Raw genomic sequence first — 20867 nt, 5'->3', positions numbered from 1 at the left:
ATCCTGGCAAAAGAGGACCTGGAGTTCTCTCATTCGGTGCTGCAGAGTCATCCGCACTCTCCCGCCCGTTTGGGAGCTTTGGTATAATCCCCATGGTCCTTTCAGGAACCCCAGCATCCACTAGGACGATAGAGAAAATAAGAATTTACTTACCGATAATTCTATTTCTCGGAGTCCGTAGTGGATGCTGGGCGCCCATCCCAAGTGCGGATTATCTGCAATACTTGTACATAGTTACAAAAATCGGGTTATTATTGTTGTGAGCCATCTTTTCAGAGGCTCCGCTGTTATCATACTGTTAACTGGGTTTAGATCACAAGTTGTACGGTGTGATTGGTGTGGCTGGTATGAGTCTTACCCGGGATTCAAAATTCCTCCCTTATTGTGTACGCTCGTCCGGGCACAGTACCTAACTGGCTTGGTGGAGGGTCATAGGGGGAGGAGCCAGTGCACACCACCTGATCCTAAAGCTTTACTTTTTGTGCCCTGTCTCCTGCGGAGCCGCTATTCCCCATGGTCCTTTCAGGAACCCCAGCATCCACTACGGACTCCGAGAAATAGAATTATTGGTAAGTAAATTCTTATTTTTTCTCCCCAAAAATAAAACCCCCTTTATGTGGTACTTGGGTTCATGTCAGAAATGTGTAACACATTTTTCATTGCCAAGATCATGTAACGGATGTTCCTAGTGGATTGTGTATATGTGTCAACCTCGTCGACACTGGAGTCAGACTCCGTGTCGACATCTGTGTCTGCCATCTGAGGTAACGGGCGTTTTTTGAGCCCCTGATGGCCTTTGAGACGCCTGGGCAGGCGCGGGCTGAGAAGCCGGCTGTCCCACAGCTGCTACGTCATCCAGCCTTTTATGTAAGGAGTTGACATTGTCGGTTAATACCTTCCACCTATCCATCCACTCTGGTGTCGGCCCCACAGGGGGCGACATCCCATATATCGGCCTCTGCTCCGCCTCCACGTAACCTTCCTCATCCAACATGTCGACACAGCCGTACCGACACACCGCACACACACAGGGAATGCTCTGACTGAGGACAGGACCCCACAAAGTCCTTTGGGGAGACAGAGAGAGAGTATGCCAGCACACACCAGAGCGCTATATAATGCAGGGATTAACACTATAACTGAGTGATTTTTCCCCCAATAGCTGCTTGTATACATATATTGCGCCTAAATTTAGTGCACCCCCTCTCTTTTTAACCCTTTGAGCCTGAAAACTACAGGGGAGAGCCTGGGGAGCTGTCTTCCAGCTGCACTGTGAAGAAAAAATGGCGCCAGTGTGCTGAGGGAGAAGCCCCGCCCCTTTTTCGGCGGACTTTTCTCCCGCTTTTTTATGGATTCTGGTAGGGGTAATTTATCACATATATAGCCCTGGGACTATATATTGTGATGATTTGCCAGCCAAGGTGTCTTATATTGCCCTCAGGGCGCCCCCCCCCCAGCGCCCTGCACCCATCAGTGACCGGAGTGTGAGGTGTACATGAGGAGCAATGGCGCACAGCTGCAGTGCTGTGCGCTACCTTGGTGAAGACCGAAGTCTTCTGCCGCCGATTTTCCGGACTCTTCATGCTTCTGGCTCTGTAAGGGGGACGGCGGCGCGGCTCCGGGAACGAACACCAAGGTCGGGTCCTGCGGTCGATCCCTCTGGAGCTAATGGTGTCCAGTAGCCTAAGAAGCCCAAAATACCACCTGTTAGGTAGGTTCGCTTCTTCTCCCCTTAGTCCCTCGCTGCAGTGAGTCTGTTGCCAGCAGATCTCACTGTAAAATAAAAAACCTAAATATACTTTCTTTCTAGGAGCTCAGGAGAGCCCCTAGTGTGCATCCAGCTCAGCCGGGCACAAGAATCTAACTGAGGTCTGGAGGAGGGTCTTAGTGGGAGGAGCCAGTGCACACCAGGTAGTCCTAAAGCTTTCTTTAGTTGTGCCCAGTCTCCTGCGGAGCCGCTAATCCCCATGGTCCTTACGGAGTCCCAGCATCCACTTAGGACGTCAGAGAAATTTAATAGTTCTTAAAATATTGTGATGGAAGCACTGGTAAAGGGATAAACTGGAGATATGTTTACACCAGGTATCTGGCCAATGTATTTTAAAACCCCAGAAAAAGTCTGTTTTGCTAAACAGACTTGATTAGAATTTGGGCCTTTAGTAAAAGCCGGAAATGGGTCCTGGGGGTGTGGATGTGAGAGAGAAGAAAAGGCTTTATTCACGACGCCCATTTCAGGTCTTTAGTTCTTCTGCCTGAGAGCAGGCTAATGAGTGCCTGCACCTGTAGAAGGCTGATATAAGCTGTGTTAGGGCTTGGCTCAGGGTCTCACTACGTGGGGAAAGAGGCAGCAGACACTGTCATTTACCGACTGCAAGTACTGTGCATATGCCTTTGTTTGTGGTAGAGGCATTAGGCCTACCACCTTGAGAGAGGGAATCTATTCTATTTAGTTAGTGCCCAGATGTGCTAGGATTTATCTTTGTTTTATGTACTGCACAATAAAACTAGCCATGGCTAGACTGCACAAAAGCGTGTGCATGTGTGACGCCGCCTCACGATGTGTCCACAATTACATTGTGGACGCATCAAACTAAGGTTGACCCTTGGCAGCACAGCCTGGCTGCGCTGTCAGGTGGTCCGTCACTATTAAAAAAAAAAAAAAAAACCACTCCCGGCACACTCCTGGTCGGCCCACTACGCCCCTGCAACGCTACGTTTTCATGTTGCGAACGCCCGCTGCTATCAGTCACACTGCGGACGCATCCCACACACTGGCATACTGTATCACACCCCTCTTTAGATCCACTACATCACAGGTTCTCAAACTCGGTCCTCAGGACCCCACACAGTGCATGTTTCTCTGACGTCCTAGTGGATGCTGGGTACTCCGTAAGGACCATGGGGTATAGACGGGCTCCGCAGGAGACTGGGCACTCTTAAAAGAAAGATTAGGTACTATATCTGGTGTGCACTGGCTCCTCCCTCTATGCCCCTCCTCCAGACCTCAGTTAGTATCTGTGCCCGGCCAGAGCTGGATGCACCCTAGGGGCTCTCCTGAGCTTCCTAGAAGAGAAAGTATTTGTTAGGTTTTTTATTGTCAGTGAGATCTGCTGGCAACAGACTCACTGCTACGTGGGACTGAGGGGAGAGAAGCGAACCTACCTGCTTGCAGCTAGCTTGGGCTTCTAAGGCTACTGGACACCATTAGCTCCAGAGGGATCGAACACAGGCCCAGTCCTCGGTCGTCCGGTCCCGGAGCCGCGCCGCCGTCCCCCTTGCAGAGCCAGAAGAACGAAGAGAAGTTGAAAATCGGCGGCTGAAGACTCCGGTCTTCATTAAGGTAGCGCACAGCACTGCAGCTGTGCGCCATTGCTCCCTTAGCACACCACACACTCCGGTCACTGATGGGTGCAGGGCGCTGGGGGGGGGGGGGGCGCCCTGGGCAGCAATTAGATTACCTTACTTGGCGAAAAGCACATAATATAGTCTGATAAACTGTATATGTGCATTAACTTCCGCCATTAAAGTACATAAAAGGACAGATGCCCGCCGCTGAGGGGGCCGGGCCTTCTTCCTCAGCACACCGGCGCCATTTTCTCTTCACAGCTCAGCTGGAAGGAAGCTCCCCAGGCTCTCCCCTGCAGTATCCTGGTACACAAAGGGTAAAAAAGAGAGGGGGGGCACATAAATTTAGGCGCAAAACTGTGTATATAAGCTACTATAGGGGAAAAATCACTCAGTATAGTGTACATCCCTGTATTATATAGCGCTGTGGTGTGTGCTGGCATACTCTCTCTTTGTCTCTCCAAAGGGCCTGGTGGGGGAACTGTCTTCAAATAGAGCATCCCCTGTGTGTGTGGTGTGTCGGTACGTGTGTGTCGACATGTCTGAGGTAAAAGGCTCCTCTAAGGAGGTGATAGAGCGGATATGTGTGTGGGAGGGTGTCTCCGTCGACAACGCCGACACCTGTTTGGATATGTGTAAGTGCTGAGGTAAAATTATTGCACAAAAGGTTAGGGAACAGAAAGGAAATCTACCCTGGTCTGTCCCTATGTCACAGAGTCCTTCAGAGTCTCTCTATGTTCACTATCCAAAATAACAAAGTATCGACACGGAGTTTAACTCCACTGTTGACTACGATAATGCAAAGTTACAGCCAAGAGGGCTAAAAGATATTCAATATATGATTATTGGAATAAAAGATGATTTGCATATCACTGATGACTCATCTGTCCCTGACACGAGAGTACACATGTTAAGGGGAAGAATGCTGAGGTAAATTTCCCTCCTCTCATGAGGAAAAAGAGCGGGAATCTCCAGACAAGAGACGGCTGCTTCCCACAAGAGAATTCTCAGGCTGTATCCTTTCCCCACTAGGGCCAGGATGTGTTGAGAATCTTCCCCTTGGGTGTTCTGTTTGCACTAGCTATTCTCAGGGATCCTGCAGATAGTGTGCACATTCTAGTATACTACCCAGACCGGCGATTGTGTCGGCATGGGTTTATAGCGCTGTGGCAGCGTGGACAGGTACCTTATCAGCAGAGATTGAGACCCTAGTATGCATATAAATATTTTAAGATGCTGTCTTAAGTGATAGATATATAATTATAAAGCATGCCCAAAGGGACATGAGTATACTGGGTCCTAGAGACAAAAGCTATGTCGATTTCTGCTTGACGTGTCCTGTAGAATATACATTGGACAGATGATGCCGACTTAAGAGGCATATGGAAGGCTGAGGATTGTGTGGAGAAAGGTTCTCGGGCCTGGTCTCCACAGCTATAGCTGGTAATTCTGATATTTTGCCTTATATTCCTGCACAGCCTAGGAAAGCACGACATTATTAAATGCAGCTTTTCGAATAAAGAAACAAAGTCTGAGGTGCGTCCTTTCTTGTCAGAGCCGGGGGCAGAGGAAAGAAGCTGTACAACACAGCTAGTCCCCAGGAACAGAAGTCCTCCCCGGCCTCTACAAAAATCCACCGCATGTCGCTGGGGCTCCACAGGCGGAGCTAGGCCCGGTGGGGACACGCCTTCGTAAGTTCAGCCACAAGTGGGTTCACTCCCTGTTAGATCCCTGGGCAATAGAAATTGTATCGCAGGGATACAGGCTGGACTATGAGAAGATGCCCCCTCACCGAGGACCCGGCGGGCTTGCCCCCAAGAGAGGGAGCCAGTGTTAACTGCAATTCGTAAATTGTATCTTCAACAGGTGGTGGTCAAGGGTCCCCTCCTTCAACAAGAGGGTGTTATTATTCGACCATGTTATAATCCCGAAACCAGACGGTTCGGTTAGACCCATATTGTATTAAAATCCCTGAACATATACCTGAAAAGGTTCAGGTTCAAGATGGAATCGCTAAGAGCGGTCATTGCAAGCCTGAAATGAATCGGGACATAAGGGATGCATACCTTCGTGTCCCCATTTATCCACCTCATCAGGCGTACCTCAGAATTGCGGTACGGGATTGTCATTACCAATTTCACCAAGGTAATGGCGGATATGATGGTGCTCCTGCGGAAGCAAGGTGTCACTATTATCACATACTTGGATGATCTCCTCATAAAAGCGAGATCAAGAGAGCAGTTGCTGGACAGCGTATCACCTTCTCTGGAAATGAAACGGCAACACGACTGGATTCTATATATTCCGAAGTCGCAGTTGGTTCCTACAGCTCATCTGCCTCGCCTAGGCATGATCCTAGACACAGACCAGAAGAGGGTTTATCTCCCGATAGAGAGAGCTCAGGAGCTCATGACACTGGTCAGGAATCCATTGAAAACCAAAACAGGTGTCAGTGCTTCACTGCACTCGAGTCCTGGGAAGGATGATAGCATCATACGAGGCCATCTCCTTCGGCTGGTTCCATGCAAGGACAATGGAACTTACTGGACAAGTGGTCCGGATCACATCTTCAGATGCATCGGTTAATCACCCTATCCCCCAGGGCCAGGGTGTCTCTCCTGTGGTGGCTGCGGAGTGCTCACCTTCTCGAGGGCCGCAGATTCGGCATTCAGGTCTGGGTCCTGGTGACCACGGATGCAAGCCTCCGAGGGTGGGGGGCAGTTACACAGGGAAGAAAATTCCAAGGTTTGTGGTCAAGCCAACAGACTTGCCTTCACATCAATATCCTGGAACTAAGGGCCATATACAACGCCCTAAGGCAAGCGGAGTTCCTGCTTCGCGACCAACCGGTTATGATCCAGTCAGACCGCAGGGGCTCATGTAAACCGCCAGGGCGGCACAAGGAGCAGGGTGGCGAGGGTAGAAGCCACCAGAATTCTTCGCTGGGCGGAGAATCAAGTAAGCGCACTGTCAGCAGTGTTCATTCCGGGAGTGGACACGACCTCCACCCGGGAAAGTGGTGACTTCATCAGGAAGTCTTCACGCAGTTTTGCAAATTGATGGAAACTGCCTCAGGTGGACTACATGGCGTCCCACCTCAATAAAAAGATAAAAAAGGTTTTACGCTGGGTCAAGGAACTCTCAGGCGATAGCTGTGGTCGCACTAGTAACACCGTGGGTGTTCCAGTCGGTCTATATATTCCCTCCTCTTCCTCTCAGACCCAAGGGCTGAGAATTGTAATAAACGGAGGAGTGTGAACAATATTCTTTGCTCCGGATTGGCCAAGAAGGACTCGGTACCCGGAACTGTAAGAAATGCTCTCAGAGGACCCATGGCCTCTGCCTCTCAGTCAGGACATGTTGCAACAGGGACCCTGTCTGATCCAAGACTTACCGCGGCTGCGTTGGACGGCATGGCGGTTGAACGCCGGATCCTAGCGAAAAAGGGCATTCCGGATGCAGTTATTCCTACGCTGATAAAGGCTAGGAAAGACGTGACAGCAAGACTTTTTCACTGTATATGGCGAAAATAGGTTGCTTGGTGTGTGGCCGGGAAGGCCCTACAGAGGAATTCCAGGGGGGTCGATTCCTGCACTTCCTACAGTCAGGAGTGACTATGGGCCTAAAATTAGGATCCATAAAGGCCAAGAATTCGGCCCTATCCCTTTTTCTCTCAAAAAGAACTGGCTTCACTGCCTGAAGTTCGGACGTTGTTACAGGGGTGCTGCATATTCAGCCCCTTTTGTGCCTCCAGTGGCACCTTGGGATCTTAACGTGTGTTGGATTCCTAAAATCCCACTGGTTTGAGCCACTTAAGACCGTGGAGCTAAAATATCTCACGTGGAAAGTGGTCATGCTTTTGGCCTTAGCTTGGACTAGGCGTGTGTCAGAATTGGCGGCTTTGTCATGTAAAAGCCCATATCTGATCTTCCATATGGAAAGGGCAGAATGGAGGACTCGTCCCCAATTTCTCCCTAAGGTGGTATCATCGTTTCATTTGAACCAACCTATTGTGGTGCCTGCGGCTACTAGGGACATAGAGGATTCCAAGTTGCTGGACGTAGTCCGGGCCCTGAAACTTTATGTTTCCAGGACGGCTAGAGTCAGAAAAACTGACTTGCTATTTATCCTGCATGCACCCAACAAGCTGGGTGCTCCTGCTTCAAAGCAGACTATTGCTCGCTGGATCTGTAGCACGATTCAGCTTGCACATTCTGCGGCTGGACTGCCGCATCCTAAATTAGTAAAAGCCCATTCCACGAGGAAGGTGGGCTCTTCTTGGGCGGCTGCCCGAGGGGTCTCGGCTTTACAACTTTGCCGAGCTGCTACTTGGTCGGGTTCAAACACTTTTGTAAAATTCTACAAGTTTGATACCCTGGCTGAGGAGGACCTTGAGTTTGCTCATTCGATGCTGCAGAGTCATCCGCACTCTCCCGCCCGTTTGGGAGCTTTGGTATAATCCCCATGGTCCTTACGGAGTACCCAGCATCCACTAGGACGTCAGAGAAAATAAGAATTTACTCACCGGTAATTCTATTTCTCGTAGTCCGTAGTGGATGTTGAGAGCCCGTCCCAAGTGCGGACTCTCTGCAATACATGTATATAGTTATTGCTTAACTAAAGGGTTATTGTATGAGCCATCTGTTGAGAGAGGCTCAGTTATTGTTCATACTGTTAACTGGGTATAGTTATCACGAGTTGTACGGTGTGATTGGTGTGGCTGGTATGAGTCTTACCCAGGGCCGGATTTAGGGGGGGGCGAAGGGGGCGACCGCCCCCCCCCCCTAACACAGTCATAGCCACGCCCCTTTTTGAGCAGAAGACAGCTCTCCGGGAAGAGCCTGAGGCAGAATGATGTGCTGCAGCTTATACCACAGCAGCACAGAGCAGCCAGGAGAGCAAGGGTTACAGAGCATTTGCCCCTCACTTGCTGGTGTGTGGGTACTAGGGCTAATAAATGCAATTACCCCATAGCACAGTCACATGTACATAGAACAATCACAAAGCTCTATCTCAGTCTCACTCAAAAAGTTCAGTCAGAATTTAGAGAGGAGGAGTTAGGATTGCAGATGGGAGGAGTTGGGACTGTAGAGGGAGGAGTCAAGATTAAACAGTAAACCGCCCCCCCTAAGGAAAAGTCTAGATCCGTCCCTGGTCTTACCCTGGATTCCAAATCCTTTCCTAGTAATGTCAGCTCTTCCGGGCACAGTTTCCCTAACTGAGGTCTGGAGGAGGGGCATAGAGGGAGGAGCCAGTGCACACCAGATATAGTACCTAATCTTTCTTTTAAGAGTGCCCAGTCTCCTGCGGAGCCCGTCTATACCCCATGGTCCTTACGGAGTACCCAGCATCCACTACGGACTACGAGAAATAGAATTACCGGTGAGTAAATTCTTATTTTTCCAGGTCTCCTCATAGAATCGCAAGAGGAATAATTATCTCCACCTGTGGACCTTTTAAAATGTGTCAGTGAGTAATTAATACACCTGTGCACCTGCTGCGTTACCTGCAAAACGTGCACTGTGTGGGATCCGGAGGACCGAGTTTGAGAACCTATGCACTACATAGTAGAACTCTGGTGTTATTTCAACATACTAGAACTCTCGGGTATCTCTTTAAAGTAGCTACATACTAGAACTCTTGAGTGTCTTGTTTCAGTATCAACATACTGAAATGTTGCAGTGCCTCATTATGGTAGCAACATGCTAGAAGGAACAGAAACATGTCCCTGCAGTGTCTTTTTCTTATTTTATTTTTTTATCTGTTTTATTTAAGAACAGAGATAAGTAAAAAAAAAAATCAAATAGATATATCCACCGAAGACCCTGCAGTCTCTTTTTATATCAACAGAGAGGAAGTGTCTTTGCACTGCAGTAACATACTTACGTAGATTTACCTGGCATCTCAAATGACATCCTCTGGTGGCTTATTCACAACCTTTGTAGCAAAATGTCAATTTCTTGATAAATAATCCAACATGTTATCTTTCAGAGAAGGAATGATCATGAAGAGATCTGGTGGTCACAGAATACCGGGCTTAAATTGCTGTGGACAAGGCAGTGTTTGCTACCGATGGTCAAAGAGGTATTGAAAGTACTTGATATAAATGTGGAGTAGTCCCATAATGACATACTAGAAAGTTGCAATGGGGCTTTGAAATATTGTTGTATTATATCTAGAACTAGTTTCCAGCATGTCAAAATGACGGCACAACACAACAGTAATGTCGGTGACGCCGGCTGTGCGCGTCCAAATGGACTTGAAGTGCTCCATTGGGCGCTATCTATTGTCCGCCGGCACGCAAAACACTTGAAATCCCCCCCATAGAGGTGAGGTGCAGCATTAGCCTTTTATTATATAGCATAGACAGTATATAGGCCTTTTCTAAGAATTATTTCCTATCTTGATATGCCAGTCTGTCATTGCATTTTGAAAGGAAATATTAGAGATGGGTGAATCTGTTTGTCCTGTTCTGTGATCTGTATCAATTTAAGCATTTTTTAAATCATATTTGTGAATTGGTGCAGTTTCACCTAAAATTCATGGAGTCATTTAGGGCTTTGGAAGAATAAGGCTAACTTCAGTGCATGGAGTAAATTTCACTTCTGTTGCATTAGAAAAGTAGCTTACATCTCCTCTGGAGCTTATTCTTCTAGGAAATAATGTGTGTGAATGCTACTGTTTGTGATTGTGACTGTGGCATGTGCTCTGACTTGTTATACCAGTAGTCTTTGCAGTTGCAGCTAATGACACACTCATGATATAGACCACTGATCAGTTTTCCACTAGCTCAAAAAACACGGGTAAATGCACGGGGGGGCGCATTTACCCGTGTTTTTTGCAAGTGGAAAAGGGTAAACCCGGATCAAGTGACCCGTGAATCCTACCCGGCTATTTACCTGGGTAGGACACGGGACTGATCCGGGTAGGGTTGTAGTGTAAACGGGAGCCGTGTCGATGCGACACGGCTCCCATTTACACTGTATGGAAGGGCGGCGCTGGGAGATCATGTGATCTCCCTGCGCCGCCCCTGCCGCGTCACTAGAAGCGTCACCAACCCGGCATATGCAGGGTTGTGACTGCTGATGGGAAAGGGGCCGAGCACGGGTCGCAGCAGGGGGCAGCTCCCGTGTCAGGCTCCCGGCTGCGACCCGTGCTCGTAAGTGGAAAAGGGGATAAGACTTCCACCTGGCCTCCCATAACGCACACTCTAGTCAAGAGCTAATTGAAATTGTGATATTTAGCCATGAATAAAAGTAACCTGGGCAATTTGGTCAATGGTATTTCAGTTTATGGACATGAGGGCTTGAGATGCACAACAAATAATGGAAAATAAGAATTTACTTACCGATAATTCTATTTCTCGTAGTCCGTAGTGGATGCTGGGGACTCCGTCAGGACCATGGGGGAATAGCGGCTCCGCAGGAGACAGGGCACAAAAGTAAAAGCTTTAGGATCAGGTGGTGTGCACTGGCTCCTCCCCCTATGACCCTCCTCCAAGCCTCAGTTAGGATACTGTGCCCGGACGAGCGTACACAATAAGGAAGGATTTTGAATCCCGGGTAAGACTCATACCAGCCACACCAATCACACTGTACAACCTGTGATCTGAACCCAGGTAACAGCATGATAACAGCGGAGCCTCTGAAAAGATGGCTCACAACAATAATAACCCGATTTTTGTAACAATAACTATGTACAAGTATTGCAGACAATCCGCACTTGGGATGGGCGCCCAGCATCCACTACGGACTACGAGAAATAGAATTATCGGTAAGTAAATTCTTATTTTCTCTAACGTCCTAAGTGGATGCTGGGGACTCCGTCAGGACCATGGGGATTATACCAAAGCTCCCAAACGGGCGGGAGAGTGCGGATGACTCTGCAGCACCGAATGAGAGAACTCCAGGTCCTCCTCAGTCAGGGTGTGCCCCTGACCAAGTATCAGCTCGGCAAAGTTGTAAAGCCGAGAGCCCTCGGGCAGCCGCCCAAGATGAGCCCACCTTCCTTGTGAAATGGGCATTTACATATTTTGGCTGTGGCAGGCCTGCCACAGAATGTGCAAGCTGAATTGTACTACACATCCAACTAGCAATCGTCTGCTTAGAAGCAAGAGCACCCAGTTTGTTGGGTGCATACAGGATAACAGCAAGTCAGTTTTCCTGACTCCAGTCGTCCTGGAAACTATATTTTCAGGGCCCTGACAACATCTAGCAACTTGGAGTCCTCCAAGTCCCTAGTAGCCGCAGGTACCACAATAAGCTGGTTCAGGTGAAACACTGACACCACCTTAGGGAGAAACTGGGGACGAGTCCGCAGCTCTGCCCTGTCCGAATGGACAATCAGATATGGGCTTTTGTGAGACAAACGCCGCCAATTCTGACACTCACCTGGCCGAGGCCAGGGCCAACCGCATGGTCACTTTCCCTGTGAAATATTTCAAATCCACAGATTTGAGCGGTTTAAACCAATGTGATTTGAGGAATCCCAGAACTACGTTGAGATCCCACAGTGCCACTGGAGGCACAAAAGGGGGTTGTATATGCAGCACTCCCTTGACAAACTTCTGGACTTCAGGAACTGAAGCCAATTCTTTTTTGGAAGAAAATCGACAGGGCCGAAATTGGAACCTTAATGGACCCCAATTTGAGGCCCATAGACACTCCTGTTTGCAGGAATGCAGGAAACGACCGAGTTGAAATTTCTTCGTGGGGCCTTCCTGGCCTCACACCACGCAACATATTTTCGCCACATGTGGTGATAATGTTGTGCGGTCACCTCCTTCCTGGCTTTGACCAGGGTAGGAATGACCTCTTCCGGAAAGCCTTTTTCCCTTAGGATCCGGCGTTCAACCGCCATGCCGTCAAACGCAGCCGCGGTAAGTCTTGGAACAGACATGGTACTTGCTGAAACAAGTCCCTTCTTAGCGGCAGAGGCCATGAGTCCTCTGTGAGCATCTCTTGAAGTTCCGGGTACCAAGTCCTTCTTGGCCAATCCGGAGCCACGAGTATAGTTCTTACTCCTCTACGTCTTATAATTCTCAATACCTTGGGTATGAGAAGCAGAGGAGGTAAGACATACACCGACTGGTACACCCACGGTGTTACCAGAACGTCCACAGCTATTGCCTGAGGGTCTTTTGACCTGGCGCAATACTTGTCCAGTTTTTTGTTCAGGCGGGACGCCATCATGTCCACCTTTGGTCTTTCCCAACGGTTCACAATCATGTGGAAGACTTCCCGATGAAGTCCCCACTCTCCCGGGTGGAGGTTGTGCTGAGGAAGTCTGCTTCCCAGTTGTCCACTCCCGGAATGAACACTGCTGACAGTGCTATCACATGATTTTCCGCCCAGCGAAAAATCCTTGCAGTTTCTGCCATTGCCCTCCTGCTTCTTGTGCCGCCCTGTCTGTTTACGTGGGCGACTGCCGTGTTGTTGTCCCACTGGATCAATACCGGCTGACCTTGAAGCAGAGGTCTTGCTAAGCTTAGAGCATTGTAAATTGCCCTTAGCTCCAGTATATTTATGTGGAGAAAAGTCTCCAGACTTGATCACACTCCCTGGAAATTTTTTACTTGTGTGACTGCTCCCCAGCCTCTCAGGCTGGCCTCCGTGGTCACCAGCATCCAATCCTGAATGCCGAATCTGCGGCCCTCTAGAAGATGAGCACTCTGTAACCACCACAGGAGAGACACCCTTGTCCTTGGAGATAGGGTTATCCGCTGATGCATCTGAAGATGCGATCCGGACCATTTGTCCAGCAGATCCCACTGAAAAGTTCTTGCGTGGAATCTGCCGAATGGAATCGCTTCGTAATAAGCCACCATTTTTCCCAGGACTCTTGTGCAATGATGCACTGACACTTTTCCTGGTTTTAGGAGGTTCCTGACTAGCTCGGATAACTCCCTGGCTTTCTCCTCCGGGAGAAACACCTTTTTCTGGACTGTGTCCAGAACCATCCCTAGGAACAGCAGACGTGTCGTCGGAAACGGCTGCGATTTTGGATATTTAAAATCCACCCGTGCTGTCGTAGAACTACTTGAGATAGTGCTACTCCGACTTCCAACTGTTCTCTGGACCCTGCCCTTATCAGGAGATCGTCCAAGTAAGGGATAATTAAGACGCCTTTTCTTTGAAGAAGAATCATCATTTCGGCCATTACCTTGGTAAAGACCCGGGGTGCTGTGGACAATCCAAACGGCAGCGTCTGAAACTGATAGTGACAGTTCCGTACCACGAACCTGAGGTACCCTTGGTGAGAAGGGCAATTTGGGACATGGAGGTAAGCAACCTTGATGTCCAGGGACACCCTATTGGTTCGCTATCACTGCTCTGAGTGACTCCATCTTGATTTGAACCTTTGTATGTAAGTGTTCAAAGATTATCCATTTAGAATAGGTCTCACCGAGCCGTCCGGCTTCAGTACCACAATATAGTGTGGAATAATACCCCTTTCCTTGTTGTAGGAGGGGTACTTTGATTATCACCTGCTGGGAATACAGCTTGTGAATTGTTTCCAATACTGCCTCCCTGTCGGAGGAAGACGTTGGTAAAACAGACATCAGGAGCCTGCGAGGGGGAGACGTCTCGAATTTCCAATCTGTACCCCTGGGATACTACTTGTAGGATCCAGGGGTCCACTTGCGAGTGAGCCTACTACGCGCTGAAACTCTTGAGACTACCCCCCACCGCACCTGAGTCCGCTTGTACGGCCCCAGCGTCATGCTGAGGACTTAGTAGAAGCGGTGGAGGGCTCTGTTCCTGGGAATGGGCTGCCTGCTGCAGTCTTCTTCCCTTTCCTCTATCCCTGGGCAGATATGACTGGCCTTTTGCCCGCTTGCCCTTATGGGGACGAAAGGACTGAGGCTGAAAAGACGGTGTCTTTTTCTGCTGAGATGTGACTTGGGGTAAAAAAGGTGGATTTTCCAGCTGTTGCCGTGGCCACCAGGTCCGATGGACCGACCCCAAATAACTCCTCCCCTTTATACGGCAATACTTCCATGTGCCATTTGGAATCTGCTTCACCTGACCACTGTCGTGTCCATAAACATCTTCTGGCAGATATGGACATCGCACTTACTCTTGATGCCAGAGTGCAAATATCCCTCTGTGCATCTCGCATATATAGAAATGCATCCTTTAAATGCTCTATAGTCAATAAAATACTGTCCCTGTCAAGGGTATCAATATTTTAAGTCAGGGAATCCGACCAAGCCACCCCAGCGCTGCACATCCAGGTTGAGGCGATCGCTGGTCGCAGTATAACACCAGTATGTGTGTATATACCTTTTTAGGATATTTTCCAGCCTCTCAGCTGGCTCCTTGAGGGCGGCCCTATCTGGAGACGGTACCGCCACTTGTTTTGATAAGCGTGTGAGCGCCTTATCCACCCTAAAGGGTGTTTCTGGCGGGAAAAGGTATACCGCCAATAATTTTCTATCGGGGGAAACCCACTCATCATCACACACTTCATTTAATTTATCTGATTCAGGAAAAACTACAGGTAGTTTTTTCACACCCCACATAATGCCCTTCTTTGTGGTACTTGTAGTATCAGAAATATGTAACACCTCCTTCATTGCCCTTAACATGTAACGTGTGGCCCTAAAGGAAAATACGTTTGTTTCTTCACCGTCGACACTGGAGTCAGTGTCCGTGTCTGTGTCTGTGTCGACCGACTGAGGTAAATGAGCGTTTTACAGCCCCTGACGGTGTTTGAGACGCCTGGACAGGTACTAATTTGTTTGCCGGCCGTCTCATGTCGTCAACCGACCTTGCAGCGTGTTGACATTATCACGTAATTCCTTAAATAAGCCATCCATTCCGGTGTCGACTCCCTAGAGAGTGACATCACCATTTCAGGCAATTGCTCCGCCTCCTCACCAACATCGTCCTCATACATGTAGACACACACGTACCGACACACAGCACACACACAGGGAATGCTCTGATAGAGGACAGGACCCCACTAGCCCTTTGGGGAGACAGAGGGAGAGTTTGCCAGCACACACCAAAAACGCTATAATTATACAGGGACAACCTTTATATAAGTGTTTTTCCCTTATAGCATTTTAATATATATATACATATCGCCAAATAAGTGCCCCCCCCTCTCTGTTTTAACCCTGTTTCTGTAGTGCAGTGCAGGGGAGAGCCTGGGAGCCTTCCCACCAGCATTTCTGTGAGGGAAAATGGCGCTGTGTGCTGAGGAGAATAGGCCCCGCCCCCTTTTCGGCGGGCTTCTTCTCCCGTTTTTCTGAGACCTGGCAGGGGTTAAATACATCCATATAGCCCCCAGGGGCTATATGTGATGTATTTTTAGCCAGAATAAGGTACTATCATTGCTGCCCAGGGCGCCCCCCCCCCCAGCGCCCTGCACCCTCAGTGACCGCTGCTATGAAGTGTGCTGACAACAATGGCGCACAGCTGCAGTGCTGTGCGCTACCTTATGAAGACTGAAGAGTCTTCTGCCGCCGGTTTCTGGACCTCTTCACTTTTCGGCATCTGCAAGGGGGTCGGCGGCGCGGCTCCGGGACGAACCCCAGGGTGAGACCTGTGTTCCGACTCCCTCTGGAGCTAATGGTGTCCAGTAGCCTAAGAAGCCAATCCATCCTGCACGCAGGTGAGTTCACTTCTCTCCCCTAAGTCCCTCGTAGCAGTGAGCCTGTTGCCAGCAGGACTCACTGAAAATAAAAAACCTAACAAAACTTTTACTCTAAGCAGCTCTTTAGGAGAGTCACCTAGATTGCACCCTTCTCGGCCGGGCACAAAATCTCAACTGAGGCTTGGAGGAGGGTCATAGGGGGAGGAGCCAGTGCACACCACCTGATCCTAAAGCTTTTACTTTTGTGCCCTGTCTCCTGCGGAGCCGCTATTCCCCCATGGTCCTGACGGAGTCCCCAGCATCCACTTAGGACGTTAGAGAAATTACTGATGAGGAAGGGGATTTAGGAGTCACTATTTCAAGTGACTTAAAGGCAGGAAAGCAATGCAACAAAGCAATGAGAAAGACAAGTCTGATGCTTGGTTGCATAGGGAGAGGAATTTTTAGCAGAAAAAAAATAAGTAATAATGCCATTGTATAGTAATGTCAGCGACGGCGGCTGTGTTCGCCTGAGCAGAGCAACACTTGAATTGCTCCATCGAGTGCCATCTAGTTGCCGCCGGCGTGCAAAACACTTGAATTCCCCCCACATAGGTGAGGAGCAGTGTTAGCTTTTATTCTATAGGATTTATAAGGGAGATCTTGCATCTCATGTCGAAGAGTGTGCTTTATCACTTAAGAGGATAAGTCCATTGCGCAGCGTATTTCTCTAACGTCCTAGTGGATGCTGGGGACTCCGTAAGGACCATGGGGAATAGACGGGCTCCGCAGGAGACAGGGCGCTTTAAGAAAAATTTTGGATTCTGGTGTGTTCTGGCTCCTCCCTCTATGTCCCTCCTCCAGACCTCAGTTTGAATATGTGCCTGGACGAGCTGGGTGCTACTTAGTGAGCTCTCCTGAGCTTGCTATAAGAAAGTATTTTGTTAGGTTTTTTATTTTCAGGGAGATCTGCTGGCAACAGACTCCCTGCATCGTGGGACTGAGGGGAGAGAAGCAGCCCTAGTCTCTGAAGATAGGTCCTGCTTCTTAGGCTACTGGACACCATTAGCTCCAGAGGGATCGTACACAGGATCTCACCCTTTGTCGTCCGATCCCGGAGCCGCGCCGCCTTCCCCCTCGCAGAGCTGGAAGACCGAAGCCGGGTGAAAGAAGCAAGAAGATTTCGAAATCGGCGGCAGAAGACTCCAGTCTTCAAACTGAGGTAGCGCACAGCACTGCAGCTGTGCGCCATTGCTCCCACACTACACCCACGTACTCCAGTCACTGTAGGGTGCAGGGCGCAGGAGGGGGGGGGGGGGGGCGCCCTGGGCAGCAATTAGGACCTCTTGGCAAAAGTGGGCATATATACAGTTGGGCACTGTATATATGCATGAGCCCCCGCCAAAAATTGTACATGAAAGCGGGACAGAAGCCCGCCGTCGAGGGGGCGGGGCTTCTTCCTCAGCACTCACCAGCACCATGTTTTTTCTCCACAGCACCGCTGAGAGGAAGCTCCCCAGCCTCTCTCCTGCAGTTACACGGTAGAAGAGGGTAAAAAGAGAGGGGGGGGGCACATAATTAGACGCAAAAATCAATATAAACAGCAGCTACTGGGTTAACATTAAGTTACTGTGTTATTCCTGGGTTAATAGCGCTGGGGTGTGTGCTGGCATACTCTCTCTCTGTCTCTCCAAAGGGCCTTATGGGGGAATTGTCTTCAGATGAGCATTCCCTGAGTGTGTGGTGTGTCGGTACGTGTGTGTCGACATGTCTGAGGTAAAAGGCTCCCCTAAGGAGGAGATGGAGCAAGTATGTGTGTGAGAGGGTGTCTCCGTCGACAACGCCGACACCTGTTTGGATATGTGTAATTAAGTGCTAAGGTGAATTTATTGCACAAAAGATTAGAGAACAGACAGGGAATCTACCCATGTCTGTCCCTATGTCGCAGAGACCTTCAGAGTCTCTCAATGCTCACTATCCAAAATAATAGACACTGATATCGACACGGAGTCTGACTCCAGTGTCGACTACGATAATGCAAAGTTACAGCCAAAATGGCAGAAAAGTATATGATTATTGTAATAAAAGATGATTTGCATATCACTGATGACTCATCTGTCCCTGTCACAAGGGTACACATGTTTAAGGGGAAGAAAGCTGAGGTAAATTTCCCTCCTCTCATGAGGAAAAAGAGCGGGAATCTCCAGACAAGAGACTGCAGTTTCCCACAAAGAATTTTCAGGGAGTATCCTTTCCCCACTAGGGCCAGGATACGATGGGAATCTTCCCCTAGGGTAGGGGTGGGCAAAATACGGCCCGCGGGCCGGATGCGGCCCGCAAACCGATCCTGCCCGGCCCACTGCCTCCCACCAGCAAGCAATGACAAGCGGCCCGACCGGCTGAGCTGCTTGTCATTGCTCTGCACTGCAGTACCTCCAAGCTGCCAGCGGCGCCTCTCTCCCCTGCTGCTGCGTTGTAGCAGCCTCCTCCTCCCGCCTCCAGACTCCCCAGTGACAACGGCTGTGTTCAGCCGAAAAGGAGGCGGGGCTATGTGCCAATGAAGGGGCGGGGCTACACGGGACCTCAGGGGGCGGAGCTACACTGGACAAGAGCCAGACTGCTACAGATCCATCCTTCCTGCCACTGCCAGCCAGATCAGTAAGTTAATGGGAAAAGTGAAAAAAAGTGTGTGTGTGTGTGTGTGTGTGAGTGATAGTGTGCATATATTTGTGTGTGCGAGCAGTGGCGTCAGACTGTTTTTAGGTTTGAGGGAGAGATCTTTAGCTCTCGCTGTACCAACCCCTCCCGTGTTCTGTCACCATGTCACCCCCATGTTCTGTCACTATGTCCACCCCCCCCCGTGTTCTGTCACTGTGTCACCCCCCCCGTGTTCTGTCACTGTCACCCCCCCGTGTTCGGTCACTGTCACCCCCCCCGTGCTCTGTCACTGTGTCACCTCCCCGTGTTCTGTCACTGTGTCACCTCCCCGTGTTCTGTCACTGTGTCACCTCCCCGTGTTCTGTCACTGTGTCACCTCCCCGTGTTCTGTCACTGTGTCACACCCCCCGTGTTCTGTCACTGTGTCACCTCTCCGTGTTCTATCACTGTGTCACCTCCCCGTGTTCTGTCACTGTGTCACCTCCCCGTGTTCTGTCACTGTGTCACACCCCCCGTGTTCTGTCACTGTGTCACACCCCCCGTGTTCTGTCACTGTGTCACCTCCCCGTGTTCGGTCACTGTGTCACACCCCCCGTGTTCTGTCACTGTGTCACCTCCCCGTGTTCTGTCGCTGTCAACCCCACCATGTTCTGTCACCATGTCACACCCCCCGTGTTCTGTCACTGTCACCCCCACCATGTTCTGTCACCATGTCACCCCCCCCCGTGTTCTGTCACTGTCACCCCCACCGTGTTCTGTCACCCCCCCCTCCCCGTGTTCTTTCACTGTGTCACACCCCCCGTGTTCTGTCACCGTGTCACACATCCGTGTTCTGTCACTGTCACCCCCACCGTGTTCTGTCACTGTGTCACACCCCCCGTGGTCTGTCACTGTCACCCCCCTCCCCGTGTTCTGTCACCGTGTCACCCCCACCATGTTCTGTCACTGTCACCCCCCCCTCCCCGTGTTCTTTCACTGTGTCACACCCCCCGTGTTCTGTCACCGTGCCACACATCCGTGTTCTGTCACTGTCACCACCGCCCCTCCCCGTGTTCTGTCACTGTGTCACCCCCACCGTTTTCTGTCACTGTCACACACCCGTGTTCTGTCACTGTCACCCCCCCTCTCCGTGTTCTGTCACCGTGTCACCCCCACCGTGTTCTGTCACCGTGTCACACACCCCGTGTTCTGTCACTGTGTCACCTCCCCGTGTTCTGTCACTGTCACACACCCCGTGTTCTGTCACTGTGTCACCTCCCCGTGTTCTGTCCACTGTGTCACCTCCCCGTGTTCTGTCACTGTGTCACCTCCCCGTGTTTTGTCACTGTCACCTCCCCGTGTTTTGTCACTGTGTCACACCCCCCGTGTTCTGTCACTGTCACACCCCCCGTGTTCTGTCACTGTGTCACCTACCCGTGTTCTGTCACTGTGTCACCTCCCCGTGTTCTGTCACTGTGTCACCTCCCCGTGTTCTGTCACTGTGTCACCTCCCCGTGTTTTGTCACTGTGTCACACCCCCCGTGTTCTGTCACTGTGTCACCTCCCCGTGTTCTGTCACTGTGTCACACCCCCCGTGTTCTGTCACTGTGTCACCTCCCCGTGTTCTGTCACTGTGTCACCTCCCCGTGTTTTGTCACTGTGTCACCTCCCCGTGTTTTGTCACTGTCACCTCCCCGTGTTTTGTCACTGTGTCACCTCCCCGTGTTTTGTCACTGTGTCACACCCCCCGTGTTCTGTCACTGTCACCCCCCCCGTGTTCTGTCACTGTCACCCCCCCGTGTTCTGTCACTGTGTCACCTCCCCGTGTTCTGTCACTGTGTCACGTCCCCGTGTTCTGTCACTGTGTCACCTCCCCGTGTTCTGTCACTGTGTCACCTCCCCGTGTTCTGTCACTGTGTCACCTCCCCGTGTTCTGTCACTGTGTCACCTCCCCCGTGTTCTGTCACTGTGTCACACCCCCCGTGTTCTGTCACTGTGTCACCTCCCCGTGTTCTGTCACTGTGTCACACCCCCCGTGTTCTGTCACTGTGTCACCCCCCCGTGTTCTGTCACTGTGTCACCTCCCCGTGTTCTGTCACTGTGTCACCTCCCCGTGTTCTGTCGCTGTCAACCCCACCATGTTCTGTCACCATGTCACCCCCCCCGTGTTCTGTCACTGTCACCCCCACCGTGTTCTGTCACCATGTCACCCCCCCGTGTTCTGTCACTGTCACCCCCACTGTGTTCTGTCACCCCCACCCTCCCCGTGTTCTTTCACTGTGTCACACCCCCTGTGTTCTGTC

The 20867-nt window shown here is 50.4% G+C and overlaps 1 protein-coding gene across 4 annotated transcripts in view; it reads left to right on the top strand.

Moving 5' to 3' along the window:
* Positions 1 to 20867, top strand: part of PLD1 (phospholipase D1) — a 497457-nt gene that overhangs the window by 284420 nt on the left and 192170 nt on the right. For all 4 annotated transcript variants that reach the window (XM_063916252.1, XM_063916253.1, XM_063916254.1 and 1 more), the window contains one exon: positions 9337 to 9429. In XM_063916252.1, coding sequence (XP_063772322.1) covers positions 9337 to 9429 — 93 coding nt within the window. The remainder of the gene's footprint in view (positions 1 to 9336; positions 9430 to 20867) is intronic.

Source organism: Pseudophryne corroboree, chromosome 4 (assembly GCF_028390025.1).
Source record: "Pseudophryne corroboree isolate aPseCor3 chromosome 4, aPseCor3.hap2, whole genome shotgun sequence".
In the NCBI taxonomy this organism is placed as follows: Eukaryota; Metazoa; Chordata; class Amphibia; order Anura; family Myobatrachidae; genus Pseudophryne; species Pseudophryne corroboree.
This window is presented reverse-complemented; position numbering and strand designations above follow the sequence as displayed.